Source organism: Amia ocellicauda, chromosome 3 (assembly GCF_036373705.1).
Source record: "Amia ocellicauda isolate fAmiCal2 chromosome 3, fAmiCal2.hap1, whole genome shotgun sequence".
Lineage (NCBI taxonomy): Eukaryota > Metazoa > Chordata > Actinopteri > Amiiformes > Amiidae > Amia > Amia ocellicauda.
This window is the reverse complement of record NC_089852.1, coordinates 3374366-3392174: the sequence shown is the minus strand read 5'-3', so window position 1 is coordinate 3392174 and position 17809 is coordinate 3374366. Positions and strand designations below refer to the sequence as shown.

The 17809-nt window shown below is 41.9% G+C and overlaps 1 protein-coding gene across 1 annotated transcript; it reads right to left on the bottom strand.

The window, feature by feature from the left end:
* Positions 1-192: 192 nt before the first annotated feature.
* Positions 193-17323, bottom strand: LOC136732158 (transketolase). The gene is made up of 14 exons (XM_066697742.1): positions 17014-17323; positions 14112-14229; positions 12952-13065; positions 12393-12490; positions 7859-8050; positions 7186-7304; positions 6676-6872; positions 6409-6573; positions 4603-4759; positions 3762-3892; positions 3127-3210; positions 2716-2809; positions 2143-2265; positions 193-817 (listed from the first exon to the last, which is right to left on the bottom strand). The coding sequence occupies exons 1-14, from the start codon at positions 17118-17120 to the stop codon at positions 630-632; spliced, it is 1887 nt and encodes a 628-aa protein (XP_066553839.1). The 5' UTR covers positions 17121-17323; the 3' UTR covers positions 193-629.
* Positions 17324-17809: the final 486 nt, after the last annotated feature.

Below are 17809 nucleotides of genomic sequence, written 5' to 3'. Positions count from 1 at the left end.
TTAAATTCTCTTGAAAATCACATCAAAACATTTTATTCAATTACAGTTTTAGAGAAATAGATCTATGAATATCCTCAGTTTGTTATGGAAGCAAGTGTCTCTCTACTATAACAACAGAACGAAGCCAGGAATTCAATTAAACATCATAGTATTAGACATCACATATCATTGAATCAAAAACATGACAAATGCTTTACCTGTTTTTTTTTGTGAAGAAATCATTACTTTTATTTGGTGATAACATTTTAAGGGTAAAAAGAAAAGCAATACTTTAAATCAATACTGAACATGACCTTAAAGTTTGCAGTAAATCGGTGGCAATATTTAATGTGGTCATCCGTATAAGGGTACAGAAAGGGTGTATTTATTTAAAATATTTAAAAAAAAAGAGTGACACATACTTTTTTTTAACCTGTTTCATACTAACACGTTATGCATTCTCATGGGACAAACATTTTACTGATACTTAAGGGAGTGTTGTAACTGGGGTAAATGACAATGAACAGAAGTACAATTCTTGCAGGATTTCAGCGACCAGTATATTAATCGAAGCGGTTGGCCTGTGAAGCTGCTGTGAAGTGATTTCTGTCAATGTCAGTGAGATACAGTATCGGCGTGCTCTGGTGTGATTACTTTGCATTGGCCGAGTTGCTGATCATTTTCTTGACCGCCTGCATGATGGCGTCTTTGTCGATGCCGAAGATCTTGAGCAGCTCCGCAGGCTTGCCGCTGCGTGGGACGTGGGACACGGCCAGACGGTGCACCATGAACCCGGGCTCACCCACCACCGCCGATGTCACAGCCTCCCCCAGACCACCTGGAAAAAGCAGTTAATGAACACATCCTCATCTAATTTTATCCACAATTTGGAATCTCCTTGTTCCCCCAAAACCACATATATCTGCTGGGGAAATGTTACTTGATGAGCTGCCATTGATCTCAGATGTTACGCACTGGAGAGCCAATGTGTCTCAGATACTGCACCCAGGAGCACAGGGTTTAATTCCACCTGAATACGCGGCGCATCGGCTCCATATGGGGTCCTTGTGGGCACTCGCATTGAATCTGCCCTAGATTAATCTACCTCCCTCACCCACAGGAACTTAAAAGCCAGTTTTACTACATCTCACGGATCACTGGATGAAATCTGCGGCTCAGCCAGCCAGGACTCATCCGAACCACGCTACTCACCTGAGACATGACACAATGAGTTGTATATTAGGCCACTAAATGAAGCTTCTCCCCTAATTGGATACTGGATACGATGATCAGGTGGATATTTGGGGCTATTTCTTTTACCAGAAATACTAGTGTGCACGGTCAAAGCAAATATTAACAGACAAATAAACAAGTGCTGGCTTCTTGTATCTAGGTCAAAGGAACCCCAAAGGGCAAAAATTAAATTAAAAAGTACTGACAGCAGATTGCATCTGCCCCGTAATGTGCGGTTACACTCACAGAAACAGCCCTGCACTGAGGAAAATGTACTGGAGATGCTGGAGTTGCTAGGATTGCAGTTTTAAGACGTAAAATATTCAGAATGGATTCATAGTAAACCGTGTTTAATTTTTTAATCCTTACAGGTACATTAGAACAACCTAAAGGTGATGGAATTGTAGATAGATGGGAATGTATAATTTCTGACAGGGACAAAAGATTTTCTTAACAAAAAATTAAATGACAAACCTAAAAAACAAACAATCACATTACCATACCTAGGGACTTTTATCATGATACTGATACTCTTGATTTCACACATCCCCGGGACACAAAAACCCCTCCTTCCTCCTGAGCCTGAGCCCACATAAACCCACCCGCCCCTCGCCTCCACGATAAGAATATCGCTCGTGTTAAACAGTGACAGTAGGGTGTTACATAAAGTGTTGTGTATTTTATGTATTTTAGTGGTTCACCTATAAAGTCCTCTTCATACAATGGGGTTTAGGCCCGGGATCCCTGAGACCTATAAACCTACAGAGCTCCCAGAGTCTCCAAGTCACTTCTGGAGCCTTGCGGAGATTTCATAGATTTTTGCCGGTGATCATGAAATGCAACTACCATAAAAACATTTTTATTCACATCCACAACATTTTATTTTATTTTTTCTCAACTATCTTCTCCCTGTCTGCTGTGAAGTCTTACCTTCGTAGTAGTGGTCTTCCACAGTGATGATCCGGCCCCTGGTCGCTTTGGCGTTGTCGATGATCGTTTTTGCATCCAGAGGTTTAATAGTGAAGGGATCGATCACCCGGATGTTGATTCGCTCTACAATATGAGACGTGTTTTACTTGAGCAATGACACCAGGGCCATTCAATACAGACTGAACTCTTATTGTGTTGATGACCAAACCACAACCACACTGAGATAGATACACACAAGATGGTGGCTCGCCATCAGAAAATCCAAGCAGAAGGATAATGGCCAATTAGAACAGATAACTAGAATAAATCTGGGATGACCAAATTAGAAGTTAGCCAATTAGGGCCATCGAATAAGCTTTAGCTTTGACATTGAGTCCTTAGGATTAAACAGGGTCATTCCCCTTTGTACCATCTTGGGACCTTGAAAGACTAGCTGAGGCTTTTTAGGAGGAAAAAATACTAATTAAAATCAAACTGGGTCTCTGCCGAGGTGTATAAACACAAGTAACTGAAAAGTGTGCGATAAACCAGGTAAGAATCGTGTCAGTGGTTGTGTGTGCAAACACCCTGTACCTTTCTTGAGCTGCTCGGCTGCCGCGAGAGCCTCGTGCAGGGTGACTCCGGCGCCGATCACGGTCACATGGTCATCCTTGCTCTGATACACAACCTGAGGGAAGTTACGAAATGTTAGAATTCGTGCATATTTCATTATCTTTTCGTAGGGATAAAAGCAGCAGAATAAAACTAGGTCAATGTAGATGCACTTCAGCAAGCAGAGCTGAGGCCGTCTTACCCACAGATTGGTGCGTTCGGAAGCTGTTGTTTTTATTTTAAGGAATCTGGCTTTATTTACGGTGTGCAATTACATTTGCATTTCTAAATGGATGTTTTTCTCAGTTTGTTTCCACACACACAAGCACACATGCATACGCACACGACGACGCACGCACACGCACACGCACACGCACGCACACATTCACACACCTTGGCCTGTCCAACATGGAAATCTTCCCCACTGTTGTAGATGATGGCATTCTCCGGACGACTGGTTCTTATGAAGCAGAGACCCTACAGAAACAGACAAACAGACCCATCATCAGTGTGTTACAAAGTGACTCTTCCTCATGATTTATACATGGGCTGTTTCACTACGTTTGTGATTATTGATTAAACATATTTACAAATCATTCAGATTGAAGAAACAACAGCACTTTAGCCGTAAGTACGGAAGCTCATTAGCGCCACAGTATTGTGTCAATACGAGATCTTACTGCATTATTTTAAAAAGTAGATTGTAGGCATATGTACAGTGAGTTTGACAAATACATTATGGTTGAAGCATATTTAAGTATTTAAAACATTTAGCCCTAATGCAAATGTAGTTGCTTCTCATTGTGTTTATTTCCAAGTCCACATCATTATACTGCACCAAGTATAACACCCTGCCATTAAAGAAGAATAATGTATTATTGATCCTCCTCTAAAATGATCTGAATCTCAAAGCAAACTTATCTCGTATTAATTCAATAACTATTTTGTTCTCTGTGGCGCTACTAAGCTTCCGTATCTAAGAGTCTGCTACACGGGTATGTTTAGCCTGTCTGTTAACCGTGCCGTACCTTTGTGTTAGCAGCCAGTTCGACCGCCTTCTCGGTGGAGACGCCGTCACTCGGGTAAAAGATGGTCGCTGTGGGGATGGCCCTGAACATGGCCAGGTCTTCCAAGCCCATTTGCGAGGGCCCGTCCTCACCTGAAAAGACCAGGTCATGAGGCAGCAGGTCAGACATAGCGGCACAGGGGGGCTTTTAATACAGAAAGCTAAAAGACAGGCAGGCAGGCAGGAAGGAAGGAAGGCAGACGGGCAGGCAACACGGCATGCAGTGTACCTGTTTAACGAAAAGGAAACCTGGCTCCCTCGTGACAACCTCGATGGGAGGCAGGGGAAGTGAGAAAGAGGGAGTTGAATACTAATCGGAGCAGCATGGAGAAATGAGTGGAAAAACTTGGGAAAATATAGATAAGGAATTAAGGAATTAGGGGGGTAAAAACAAGAATACAGCAATACGATAACTTAAAGACAACGGTGAGGAATAATACCAGCTAAATCATTCCAGGTCCAATTTATTTAGCTTGGTACGGGCTAATAGAGGCACGGGCGCCCGGATCAGTCATCCAGCAGTGAGGGGTCACAAGGACAAGACACTAGGGGTCAGCATCGGTGAATAACATGTGTCTAACAAATGGCTGACCCCTGTGCATTCACGGTAAAGAACATTCTTTATAAACATCACATAAACATATGTATATTAGGTATAATAACATAGATTTAAAACCCATATGCGGTTCGATTTAACACATAACAGAGTTTTTACTTCTTGTAGAGTGATAAACACACACCACACGCTTACTTCTACAAATTCTAGCTACAGCAGAGAGAAGTGATGTCAGAGAGGCACTGACCGATAGAGACCCCACAGTGGGAGCCCACCAGGTTGATGTTGCTCTCGGAGATAGCTGCCATGCGGATCTGGTCGTAGGCTCGAGTGAAGAAGGTGGCGAAAGTGCTGGCAAAGGCCACGGTCCTGTCCCGGGTCGCACAGCCGATGGCAACACTCACCTGGGGTAACAGGAGGGGTGGGGGGTGTCAGTGAGAGGGCCAGAGGGAATGGTTTCATCTTTTATGGGTCATAGCGGGGTTCTGCGCATTGGAGATGTCACTGTGGCTCTCCGGGTTCAGATTGGAGACCTCACTGTCACAGCAAAGTCAATTTCTACTCAAAGCAAACCGGCGCGAAGTCAGATCAGCAGAAGGTTTATCGAGAAGCTCCTGTTTTTTGTGCGATTTCTTGTTTCGTGCTTAAAACTCCTTTTCAACTCTCTGTGCCCTTTCAAAGCAGAGACTCACTGGGTTGGAACTCCACAAGGCTCTGAGGCTATTGCACTCCACCTATGTGCAATGGGGAACAGATTTATTATTTTCCTGTTATTCAGTCTTTTAAATCCTCATATTTGCATTCTTGCCTCCAGCGCTGCAGACCGACAACACCTGGACTACAGCCGTGTCGAGCCACCGCAGATCCAGCTGCTGAAAAACAGTGACACGTATGCAGCCCAGGGGAAGAATACCGAGGAACTACTTTAAAGTAGATGAACACAGGTTCAATTTACAACATGGTATTTTTTTTTTTTTTTTACCAAACAAAGAAGCAGATTTGTTGTTGTTATTGTAAAATCATTAAACATTGGGACTGCAACGGTGCAGTTTACTCCTTTTCAGTCACAATGAATAACAAAAAAGTTTGCTAGCACAAATCATGAAATATAAGTAATAAGCAGTGAAAATGTAAATGTCTCTTGGGCACAGCATAAGCATGGATATTCACTTTGGCCAGATAACTAATAATTAATTGAATACTGGTTTAGTTTCACCTCTTTCTTACTTTCTTCTGCTTACATTCTCCTCTCACATGGAAACTCAATGCCATTCATTTGTACAACCATATTTAAGCGTGGTTGTTGTAGGCAGCCATTTTTTTTACTGCACTTCTCTAGTGTAAATGCTCCTGCAGTCATCTGAAGGTAGTATGTAAAAATGATGACTTCCACGCTCATACATTTGTGATTTAAACTGTGTTCTTAAAGCAAGGTTTTATTTGTCTGAAAAATAAAATGTTATTAAGAAATCTAAATAAGATGTTCTGGGTCTCTTAAACAATTAATCAAAACATACAAAGCAAGAGCAGAGGCCTGTAAGTGGGTCACAGCACAGTCAGAATTACATTATGGATGTAATAATCTATTATTCATTGAACTGAATTTAAAAAAATGCTATGTTGTGATGAATTCCACAATACAGGGAAACTGTATTTTCAAACCTTTCAATACCCATTAAGAATAAACCAAATATAGATTCTCGATGTGTAGAGATCAAGAATAGTTTGTGGGTAAAGGTGGCTCTGCAAGTATTTTTATCATCTTGGATCTTTTGCGGTGTCTGCGGTATAAGGAAGCACAACCCGGCACAGAACCAGGCAAAGAGAAAATTAAAGGAACTTCATTGCAACAAGATGGTCACTTCTTCCCAAATGGAGAAATAATATTGAAAACAAATGATCGATTCAATCATAAAAAAGACACTTTCAATACGAAAGACAAGCAGTTTGCATACATAAAGAGTTGTGTTGTGATCTGTATTCTTAAAATGTAATACTTTAAATTGGACTAACAGACAGAGAGACAGACAGGACAGGACAGACAAAACCCTACCATGTTTTGTTCAGCAATGTAGCATTCGATGAAGCGGTTGGGATGCTCATTCCTGAATATTTCAGAGAAGGTGGAGTTCTTGGTGTCACCATCTAAAGCAATCACACGGTCGCTACAGCGGCCCAGCTTTGCCAGAGCCACACCGTACGCCTTCCTGGTAGCAATCTGTTTTTAGAGAAAAAAAGAGGTCTCAGGGAATGAAACGATGACTGCGTTGAGCCGCAGCAGAAGACTGAAACGTGTGTGGGTCTGATGCGGACACTGTACCTTCTCCCCAGGCTTGTAGTTGGGAGGATTGGGCATCCGGATGTTGCGGATGGTGACGGGCGGGGCATCGTCGATGGGCAGTGCCGGGTACAGCCGCTTGTTGTTGTTGAGGATGCGGCTGTGCAGCTCCTTCAGCACAGTGTCGGCCATGTCTTTGGTCAGCGGCTTCCCATGCCAGCCCATCTTGTCCTCCACTCCTGCAACAGCAAGAGGCCATTTTCTTTAGATAAATTAACATTTCTTGGCACAAAGTAAATAAAGAAACCCACTAAAATCGAGGGGGGGAGTGCCTTGCCGAGGGGCAGAGCGACTGATACAATTCGAACAACACTGAGGAGGTTAATTAACATCATCGGGAAGTCTGGCAGTCTTCGCTGCCGGAGGTGACCAGAGAACTGATCGGCCCGTCACACATGCAATCTAGCTCAGCTGCTTCTGAGAATAAGGCAGAAGGCAGGGTGTGTTTATTTATACCTGCAAAACGGCCTTCAGCCAGTGGATTTACTGTACCTGAAATTCCTTTCCCTTTCATTGTTTTCGCAATAATGGCAGTGGGCTGATGCTTGGCCTGGCACAGCACTTTGCACAGCTCCTCCACACTGTGCCCGTCCACCACGATGGCATGCCAGCTGGGAGCCACAAGAAGAGACATTAGCACCAGCAGCAGACAGAATTATCTCTAAGGGGTGTAAATTTCTGTTAGATTCAGAGAAGTCCTGGTGAAGCAGTTTAAAGACTGAAGGCTGTTAAATATCCAAATTCAGTTAATTTCCTGCGAGATATATATATCCACCACCTCTAAACGAATTACACATCTTGGTGTCTTGTTTGAATTTACAGAATACACTCCATTGTAAATGTACCTCCTCATGTTACTTCAAACTAAATATTAAAAGGTTTGAAGATTTAGAATAAAATATAATGCATGTCTCCCATACATATGTTCAGATGAAAATGCTTTTCAAAATCACAATTCTTAAAGCTAATTTGTGGCATTTTTCAAATAAACTCTAGAGGTTTAAAAGCATGAAAAGCAACCTTGCATTGAATTGTATTATCCTGAATTAATCTGCTGCATTATAAAAATAATTATAATTATAATAATCAGTAATAGTGGTTCTGTTTGAGTATAGAGAAGATGTCAATCACTTCTGAAAAGAGGTCTTTGGTTCAGGAAACGTACCCGAAAGCTTCACAGCGTCTTTGGTACTTGTCCACATGGTGCTGCAGGGGGGCAGGGTCACTTTGCCCCAGGCGGTTAATGTCCAGGATAGCCACCAGATTGTCCAGCTGGTAGTAAGCGGCAAAGGACATGGCTTCCCACACGGCTCCCTCCGACAGCTCCCCGTCCCCCAGCAGGCAGAACACACGGTAGCTAGGTAGGGGAGAAACCGAGAGGGACACGTCCACTTGAATTACAGTCAAACTCATCCCCCCAGATGTTTGTGCTGCCAAGATGGAGCTAGCATGTTGGCCTAGACATGCTCTCATGTCACACAGCCTTACACTTCAGGAATAATGGATAACCGCATAAAACCAAACAGTACACGAGTCCCACAGAGCCAGATCCCAACAACCTCTTGGAGGCTTCAGACTCCCATCCATGAAGGGTTGTGACATGGAGAGGACTACCTTATTATGAGACTGGGGCAGGAGAGGAGACGTGTGGACCCACTACACAGAAAATGATACAGGACCCGATCAACCCTACAGCCGGAGTCTGTCTTTGAGCTTGCCCGCCTTGCTCTCGGGCTGTCACGAGCGATTCACCTGCAACTGGCAGCTCAAAGTAAGAACCTATCAGAGTCGAGCATTGGCAGGCGGAGGGAGTATTGATGACCGCGTGGAAGATCCTCAGAGACTCTATCCCTGCCGACAGTCTCTACAAAACAGTGCTGACAGAAATCACAAATAAGGTTCAAGCTCACATTATCTCGCCATGTCAGGGATAATAGACCCTGACAGCTTTCCAGTCAAATAGACACATTTTTATTAAAGCGAGAAGATTGGCCAAGACAACATGTATTACCACACGCATTCCAGCTCCGCGGAAAGAAAAGAATTCCACAGCCCGTTCAGAGGCACCTGCTTTAGCTCCTTTTTACATCTTCACTTCCAATTAATCATGGCTCAGGTGACACACCCACAGAGGAACGGGCTGTCAGTGCGATGACCTATTTCGACAGATTAGAACACAAGCTAATTATTGTTTCAAACACATATTACCTGTGCTAAGTCACTGTTTATCGAAACTCCCGTTAAATCTGTTGTTAGAAGGACACCAAACATGTCTGGACTATTATAATTTTTAACGGAAAACGCAGGGTGAAGCCCCGCCCTAGAATAACATCACTGCTTGACTCCAAATCTCTTGTCATTTTCACACCGTACTGAAATGCAATATTTGCAGACACGATTACTAACCTTGAAGTCCTCATGTGATTTTAAATATAATATAAACCGATCAGCCATAACATTATGACCACTGACAGGTGAAGTGAATAGCACTGATAATCTCGTTTATCATGGCACCTGTCAGTGGGTGGGATATATTAGGCAGCAAGTGAACATTTTGTCCTCAAAGTTGATGTGTTAGAAGCAGGAAAAATGGGCAGCGTAAGGATCTGAGCGACTTTGACAAGGACCACATTGTGATGGCTAGACGACTGGGTCAGAGCATCTCCAAAACTGCAGCTCTTGTGGGGTGTTCCCGGTCTGCAGTGGTCAGTACCGATCAAAAGTGTCCAAGGAAGGAAAAGCGGTGAACCGGCGACGGGGTCATGGGCGGCCAAGGCTCATTGATGCACATGGGGAGCGAAGGCTGGCCCGTGTGGTCCGATCCAACAGATGAGCTACTGTAGCTCAAATTGCTGAAAAAGTGAATGCTGGTTCTGATAGAAAGGTGTCAGAACACACAGTGCGTCGCAGTTTGTTGCGTATGGGGCTGCGTAGCCGCAGACCAGTCAGGGTGCCCATGCTGACCCCTGTCCACTGCCAAAAGCTCCTACAATGGGCACGTGAGCATCAGAACTGGACCACGGAGCAATGGAAGACGGTGGCCTGGTCTGATGAATCACGAGTTCAAGGTGTTGACTTGGCCTCCAAAATCCCCAGATCTCAATCCAATCGAAAATCTGTGGGATGTGCTGGACAAACAAGTCCGATCCATGGAGGCCCCACATGACAACTTACAGGACTTAAAGGACTTTGGCGGCAAAAGGGGAACCTACACAATATTAGGCAGGTGGTCATAATGTTATGGCTGATCAGTGTATAGTACAACTGACACTCAAATGGCATGATTTAAATTTTTCATCAACACTTCATGTTTATCTACATTCGGCATTGTATTGTACTTAAATAATGCTTCACATGAAATTGCAATACCTTCCAAAAAAGCAAATACAAGTCAGATTATATGGTTATACAATACTTATAAAAACTAATACCTCAACATTCCTCTTTACTTTGCAGGAAAATAAATGTACAATACATTCAAAGACCAGTAGAAGAATGAAGATTTTAGGTAGTCATTTAGCTATTTGTGTTGGGAAAGAATCTTCTAAAAAATATTTGCGGTCAATATTGAGTATTCATGTGAATTCTTACCATGCTAAAAAAAACTCTATTCCAGTAGCTTTGCGTTTGTTCTCTTTATTGCGTACCAAATCTTGTTTTACCAAGCACTACAATAGCATGCCACATGCCCACAGATAAAGACATTTCTCTTACACAATGGCCGACGAGGTCAATAGATAACCTACACATTCTGAGAGATCAAACAATCGACAACACCTAAGCTCTGCCCTTTATAAGGAACACAAGAAAGGAATCTCAGCTGGATTATGTTGGCTTACTGGTAAATTCTCAGATTCAGATGGCGGATTTATTGTTCAGAAAGCCGTCAGGGCATTAAAGGACTAGGACTGGCTTAAACACTTAGGGCAGGTTACTTTGGACAGAGCTCGAACCCTAGGAATACCCTACTTCAGTCCATAAAATGTCCATTAGGGCTATGTCTATTGCTGTTAGTTAGCACTAGTTCAAAGCAGTCACAGTTCAATGTGCACATAAAGGACAGAGAATTGAAGAGACATTTTCCACTCTGAGCATTTAACTACCGATGTCACTCCAATAACTCAAATTAACCAATGGGACAATTAAAAGTTAATTCACGGAAGAAGAAGATCTGACAGGTCACAAAACAGATATGTATCTGCTCTGGTTACACCCCTTCAGGGAATAATCCAGAGAGTAAATATTAGAAGAGTCTGCTTTGCTTTGCAACACCTTCAGATTGTTAAAAAAATAAAAATAAGAAAAAGTGATTTGTCTCAGGAATGAACACCAATAGTCATTTATAGCAGCGCAACAATTAATAAATGAGAAATATTTTAGTTTGCTTAGGACGATAATACTTGATATATATATGCTGTCATGAGCTTCTGGCATCGCCTTAACTCGTTTGTTTTTCAGCCTGATGATCTGTGTTTGTTCAGAAAAGACTTGTTTGTGACACAGGAGGCGTACAGGGTGCTAATACTTTTAGACATGATAAACGTCACCAAACAAAGTATCCCCTTCTTGTCGAATACAGCTGGAGTAGAAGCCAGCTGGTCCACACCGACACCTAAGCTAATTTCTTGGAGATTTCTATTCTTTAAAAAAGCATGTCTGCCCCAATACATTAGGACTCACTGCTGGGCCTAACTAAGCCCTGGGGCCGGTGGAATCCTATTAGGTGAGGGCGGACAGACACTCACGTCCACTTTGTGTGGGAGATAAGAACAATCAACTCAAAACCAGAGATGGACTGCTTATTTTAGCATCAGGTCATGGGCTGGTCAGTTCTTCTGTTAAAAGAAAGAGTAATTACTTAACCACTTGTGTCAGGTGTATCGTAAAGAATTACACATGTCACAGACTTTAGAGTTTAGTGTAGCTTCATCTTAACTGCAATGTTCCTGGAGAACAGGTTTGGGTTTACTACAGGACGCTTAATTTGGGATGCATTTGATGCTAATTATTTAGTAATGCAAATCAAGCTTAAAATAACTAATTACATCGCTGTGAAGTTTAACTAAAGATGTGAATAAATGGGATTTCTTTGTGATGCATTACTATCCGGATGGTGGAGAGCACTGTGGCTTCTCGGTATTGCTTACTGGTGCAGAAGAATGAAGTGAAGAGCATATTTAGAAACTGCGCTGCCGAAAGATCACCAGAGACTCGAATGTATCACTCATTTCAAAAAAAGCCAAAGCCCATCCAGAGAATTATGTAATATAAAACAGCCTGTTAAAGAACGGTAACACGACGATTTTGTTGAGAAAAATATGCATATCCAGAGGAGATTGACTCGAAAAACTATCCCTGAAACCGAAACCCTTCTTCTCACAGCAGGACTGGAAGCGTGTTCTATATCATGCTAAAACCGCTCTGTGCACAATGTGGAGTGATCCAAATTATACTTAGTGTACAGCTGGCTCCTCTCCAGCCCTGCATATAAGATCAGCGATTACTGTCAATCTGAATCTATTTTATCTGTTCAAGCAAAATGTCAAATGTCAGGCTCAGTTAATGTTGCCGTACCGCTCCATGTGCGCAGCTTTGCAGTGCACAGCAGACGCCCCTTACCTCTGAGTGCAAGGGAACTGTGTTCGCTTCAGGGTTTGTGTGGTTGGGTTTGGCACGGGTTCCAGAAGGGCGGTTCTTACCTTGCTTTATCGAAGTATTTGCCCGTATAGGCCATGCCACAAGCTGCGCCCAGCCCTTGGCCTAAGGATCCTGTAGCGACATCCACAAACTGCTGCTTCTGAAATGACAAGTCAATTCCTCTTTCAACATAAAGAGCATTTTCAGCTACTTCAGACCTCAGACAGACTTCATCTATATTGTAGACCTAAGGGCAGTGATGGTTGAGTTGAAAGTAAGGAAAGATTACATTTTAATAAAGAGTAATTTCCTTTCTGCACTTTGGCTATTATCTGTCATGAGGTAAAAATACCTACCCAGTATCATCTGAATAGACTGTAAATGTATGTTGATGTCAGTGTGGGACTTGAGCGCTTCCTGGTCAACTCTCTGCAAGACTACCTCATTGTCACTTAACTGGAAAGCAATGCCTTGACCTATGCCACTCATTGCTGTGGCTCTGAACTCATATTTACTAGAAACAGACACACAGCTGAGCCAAAGATCTCGAGGTGTCAAAGGGAAGGGGATTGCCAAGAACGCCCCAATCCCAGTGTTCCTCCAAGTCTTTCAGCCACTCACTGGGACAGGATGTCCTTCCAGAATGGAGTCGATCTTCCTTAGGTTCAGCAGCTCGCTCTCCTTGAGGTATCCCGCCTCCGCCCACACAGAGTAAAGCACTGGAGCTGCGTGACCCTACAAAGTGTGCAACACAAAACACTTCGGTATTGAAAATATCTTATTTGACCACCTGACCTTGCTGCTGCTGTTTCTCTAGGTATCAGGGACATAAATAAATTACTTTTCTGAAGTACTGGACCATAAAATTCAGCCATCAGTGTTGTGACAATTTAATGTCATCTTATTGTATTATAAGTTCTTATTGTAAAAATGTGAGAAATTAAATGCCTTTAACTCTTCATTTAAAAATATACACTTTTCCGCCACAAATATACACCAAACTAAAAAAGCACAGTGAAATTCCAAAGAATACGTACCTTAGTACTGATACAAAATCCTTATTTTAACTGCCTTGACATGTTTGTACAATTGCTAATCTTATTTGTGTGTTAAAACCAATCAATGTCTGGGGGTAAGTTGCTTTACAGTAATACCAGCAAATAAACAATCTTTCTCAAAGTGAGCTTAATTAAAAGGAGCTAGTCTGACAGCTCCATAGAGTTGCAGCAGTGCAGCAGTAAAGCTTTAATCACACACACAGTTTGTGACTGAGATAAACAGATTGTAACAGTTGACGCTCCGAGAGATCCTGTCGTGGACTCCTAGGGTATTTAAGAAGAACTCCTCCCATTCAACTCACAATAATCCCTGAAATTCTACAAATGAACCGCCTGTAAGGTAGGTGCTACTCCATGAGGTTCAAATGATGAACTTGTGAAACCAATCCAGGAAGGAAATGGCTTCGTAGTACCCAGTACATTACAGCCCACCATCGTTAATGAATTGCAACACAATTACATCTGCAATACAGACCACTGAATTACAGCTACAATAAAGTATCTTAAAACCTAGTATCAACACTATATATACACAATAGAGTATATAATTGGCCAGTGGTTTTCAAATCAGGGTACTGGAACCTCTGGGTGTCCTCACACACCTTAAAAACTATTTTGATGTTAGATTCAACCAATGAGGCGGCTGAATGGAATCATGTGTAACAGACTTCTGGGGAGTCCTGCTTTATATCATAGCAGGATTGCAGTGTCTCTGGGCCTTACCTTGGAGAGCACAAAGCGGTCATTGTGGGGGTTCCTTGGGTCCTCAGGCCTGTACTTCATTGTGTGGAAGAACAGCACCGACATAATCTCTGCCACACTGCAGCATGATGTAGGGTGGCTGAAAGCCAAGCACAAGGGAAGCTGGGTTACTCTCTCTTCCTCTCCTTGTTTTGAGAAAGCAGACTTGGTTGGTTTGTAGGACCTCCATCTCCACATCATGAAGTTTAGTCAAACTGTGTGAATATTTGTATCTTTTTCACTTGTTCTCAATTTACATTTTAGTGTTATCTTTTGATTCTTCTCACAATAAGGACAATTGAGCTCTAAAACGCTCAATCCAAGATGTTACAAGAAATAATTTTCCATTTTGTTCAGATCCTTACTTTCTGGATTCTGAGAAAAGCCAGTTTAAATGAAATTCTACATATTCCCTGAATTCTCCTTTATTCAGTTAAAAGATTTTTGATTATTTCCTCATATTAGAAGTGAGTAGTTTTTCGAGATTTACGATTTACAGTATAATCATAAAAGTCGAAAAACTACTCACTTCTAAATCTTTTGTAGTCATTTTTGTACTTTTGTACTTTAGAATCAATACATGTTAATTTGGATTCATTTTTTTTCTGACTTTATGTGAACGAAAACACACAAATTCACCCATTTTCTTATTGGAAATAGGTCAATTTCAAAATATCACTGTCCTGGTCACAAAAGCAAAGTTTGTGGGGAATAATAGTCATTTTCTATACTTTGAGGCATGAGCAATTAGGAAATAACCCTTACTACCAGGAACAAAAAAAAAACAACTGTGTTACACGGTGTAATCAAAGGGACAGGTATTTAACAATCATCTAATTATCTTCAACTTAACTAGCTTTCCTATCTGGTAATCCACATGCCAGAGGTCAAGTTTCCTGTGGTGCAAGAACACATTGCGTGACTTTTTTTGAATCCTGCTAAGGGTTACTAAGGACACTATTTGGAAAGCCTAAAATAAAATTACAGACTTATCCACTTGTTTGCATTCCCATCACAAGTGCAATCATAGCGATGTAGTTTTTACATTCTACAGATTGCTTTGTCACAGACAGTGGACTGAACCATTTTCCTTTTGAACAACATGCGTATTAAGTATTTTTGATGAAATGCAAAAGACATTTAAATTAGTATAATTTTCACAGCATTCATTAGCATGTTAATGATTATCCTCCAAACATATCATGCTAGTTTAAGGTTGGGTCACTCTTGGGTTGTTTCAAAAGTGATACTTCACCATATGTCCAGGGACTTGTGGAAACTTCTTGAAATATATATATATATATATATATATATATATATATATATATATATATATATATAAACCTGAAACAGGAATCATGTGTATGTCATTAACAGCAGTATAAAAAAAAATCAGAGCACTAATAAAATATTTTTAAGTCACATGTGTCAAATATTCAATTTACAGCTGACCCCCCATTCTGCATTTTATGAGCATAGCATCAATTACACTTCAGTCTGGTTGGAGTACATACCCGTACAAACCTGTGGGAAACATTGTGAGAAATATGAGAATGAACTCACTTTTAACATGAACTGTAGTGTCAATTAATGACGTCCTGTATGGCAATGAATACTTTGGTACTGTGGGGAGATTTCTATGTTTTCATATTGTAAGAATTTACACATAATTGTTCAAATACTCAAAACTCCCTAATATTATAAAATTCCAGTTTTGGCCTACTTGAGGAAATTGATCTTGACGTTTTAAAAACATGATTTATGTATTATCCCTACTCATAATAGAAGGTGCTATTTTAAATTAAAAATACATAACAATTCGACAAGGGTTACATTTATTTTATTTGACATTCATTCTGGGATGTAAATTACTTTGGATATTCGTTGTTAACTGGATACACTTGCTAAATAAATTACACAACGGCTAAGGATTTAATTTTGTAATAACACAGCTACACCTGACAACAACAACAATACTACTACTACTACTACTACTACTACTACTACTACTAATAATAATAATAATAATACATTCGTGGCATTAATAGCGTTTGCTTTATGAAAGGATTAATAAGGTGCAGCGGGCATTTATTTGTTGATTGATTGATTTAAGTTCGCTTTCACATCTGTATCTGAAGACTGTCAGAAAGACTGAATAATAATCGAAAGTGACACACAATGAATGCTGCCACTTTTAGCAGCTGATTATAAAAACACGTTTTGGCAGGTTTCCTTGACACTGATATTTCCCTGTAGCTAACTAACGAGCCAGCGATACTTTTATACAACGAAGTACAACATGCCTGCACAGATGATCGTGGCGAGAGCAGACACAGCAAATCTCTGCAGACTCGCAGCGCACATGGAGCGTAAAAGACCAAGCATGCGTCGGATGCGATTCCAATAAAACCCCTGCCTTCAGCATCAGATCCTTTGTGCTCCAAACAAAGCTCGGAATCAACAGCAGCGACTTTATTCCACAAAACAAACCTACTACATTGGCTGCACCTGCGCGGGTGACACTTATGTAACACTGTCACTGTGTCAGAAATTGCTGAACATGATAGCACCAGAGAGCGCACACTGCATGCAGTTCAATGATACACGACCAGAAGATGCGTTAGTGTAACAGATGTGTGCACTGTATTTATGCTACACAGACAGACAGTACGGAGCCACTCGCCGCACAACAGAGCCGCTGGCGTCTGTCACTCGTCCTGCACCGGGTCGCACCGGACCGACTCTGGATACATTATCAGCAGGCCTGTGCGCAATTAAACGATATTAAAAATAGATAAAACAGTGACGTAGGGCTGCAGCCGAGGCTGGGGTATAAATGCTGGGCATGGGAAGTTTGGACCCTGTAAAAGAAGGCGTCTCTTACCCGCTCCCGGCCGCGGTGGTCGCCTTGATGGAGTTGATCCGGAGCCGGTTGGCGATGTTCTTCAGCGCCTGCAGGGTCTGCTGGTCGGGTTTGTGGTAATCCTCCATGGAGAGAAGCTGTCAGGAGCAGCAACTGGGCAGACTGGAAGAATTGCAGATGGGAGGGAGAGGAATGTGATGCACAGTTGCAAAGCACGTCAGCCTTCTGATGTGGGGAAAGAGAGAGAGAGAGAGAGAGAGAGAGAGAGAGAGGAGATGTGTGCGTGTGTGCAGATCTGACTGGCACAACCCAATGCCTGCGGTGTGTGTGTGTGTACAGTGTGTGCCCAATGCATGGCAATGTCCCAGGCAGACACACACCAAGGGGAGGAGTTGGCACAGCTCAGCACAATGGGCTTTGGCTGCTCTGTCTCAACTAATCAGTCAACTCCGGCTGCTCAATTCATCCTGCTAATAGTTTTTATTTTTTGCCACTCATTGTGCGCATTAAGCATAATACTTTTACTAGCAAAACCGGCTTTAAAACAGAGGTCATCCACAACACCCCCATCACGCACAGTTCAGCCATTTCTTCTCTCTGCTGTCTGTTCTGGAGCTATCCCTACTGTTATTGGTCTCTTCAAATAATGCTGGACACCATTTTGCATTGGCTGAGTCTAACTTAATTCTATTCATTAATAAAGTGATTTATAGCATTGGATTTCGAGTAAGTTAACATCTAAAAATAAACGCTTCTTAATTGTTCCAGTGTGGATTATAGTAAGGTCTGAAAAGTGTAGGTGTGCCGGTGATGCTTG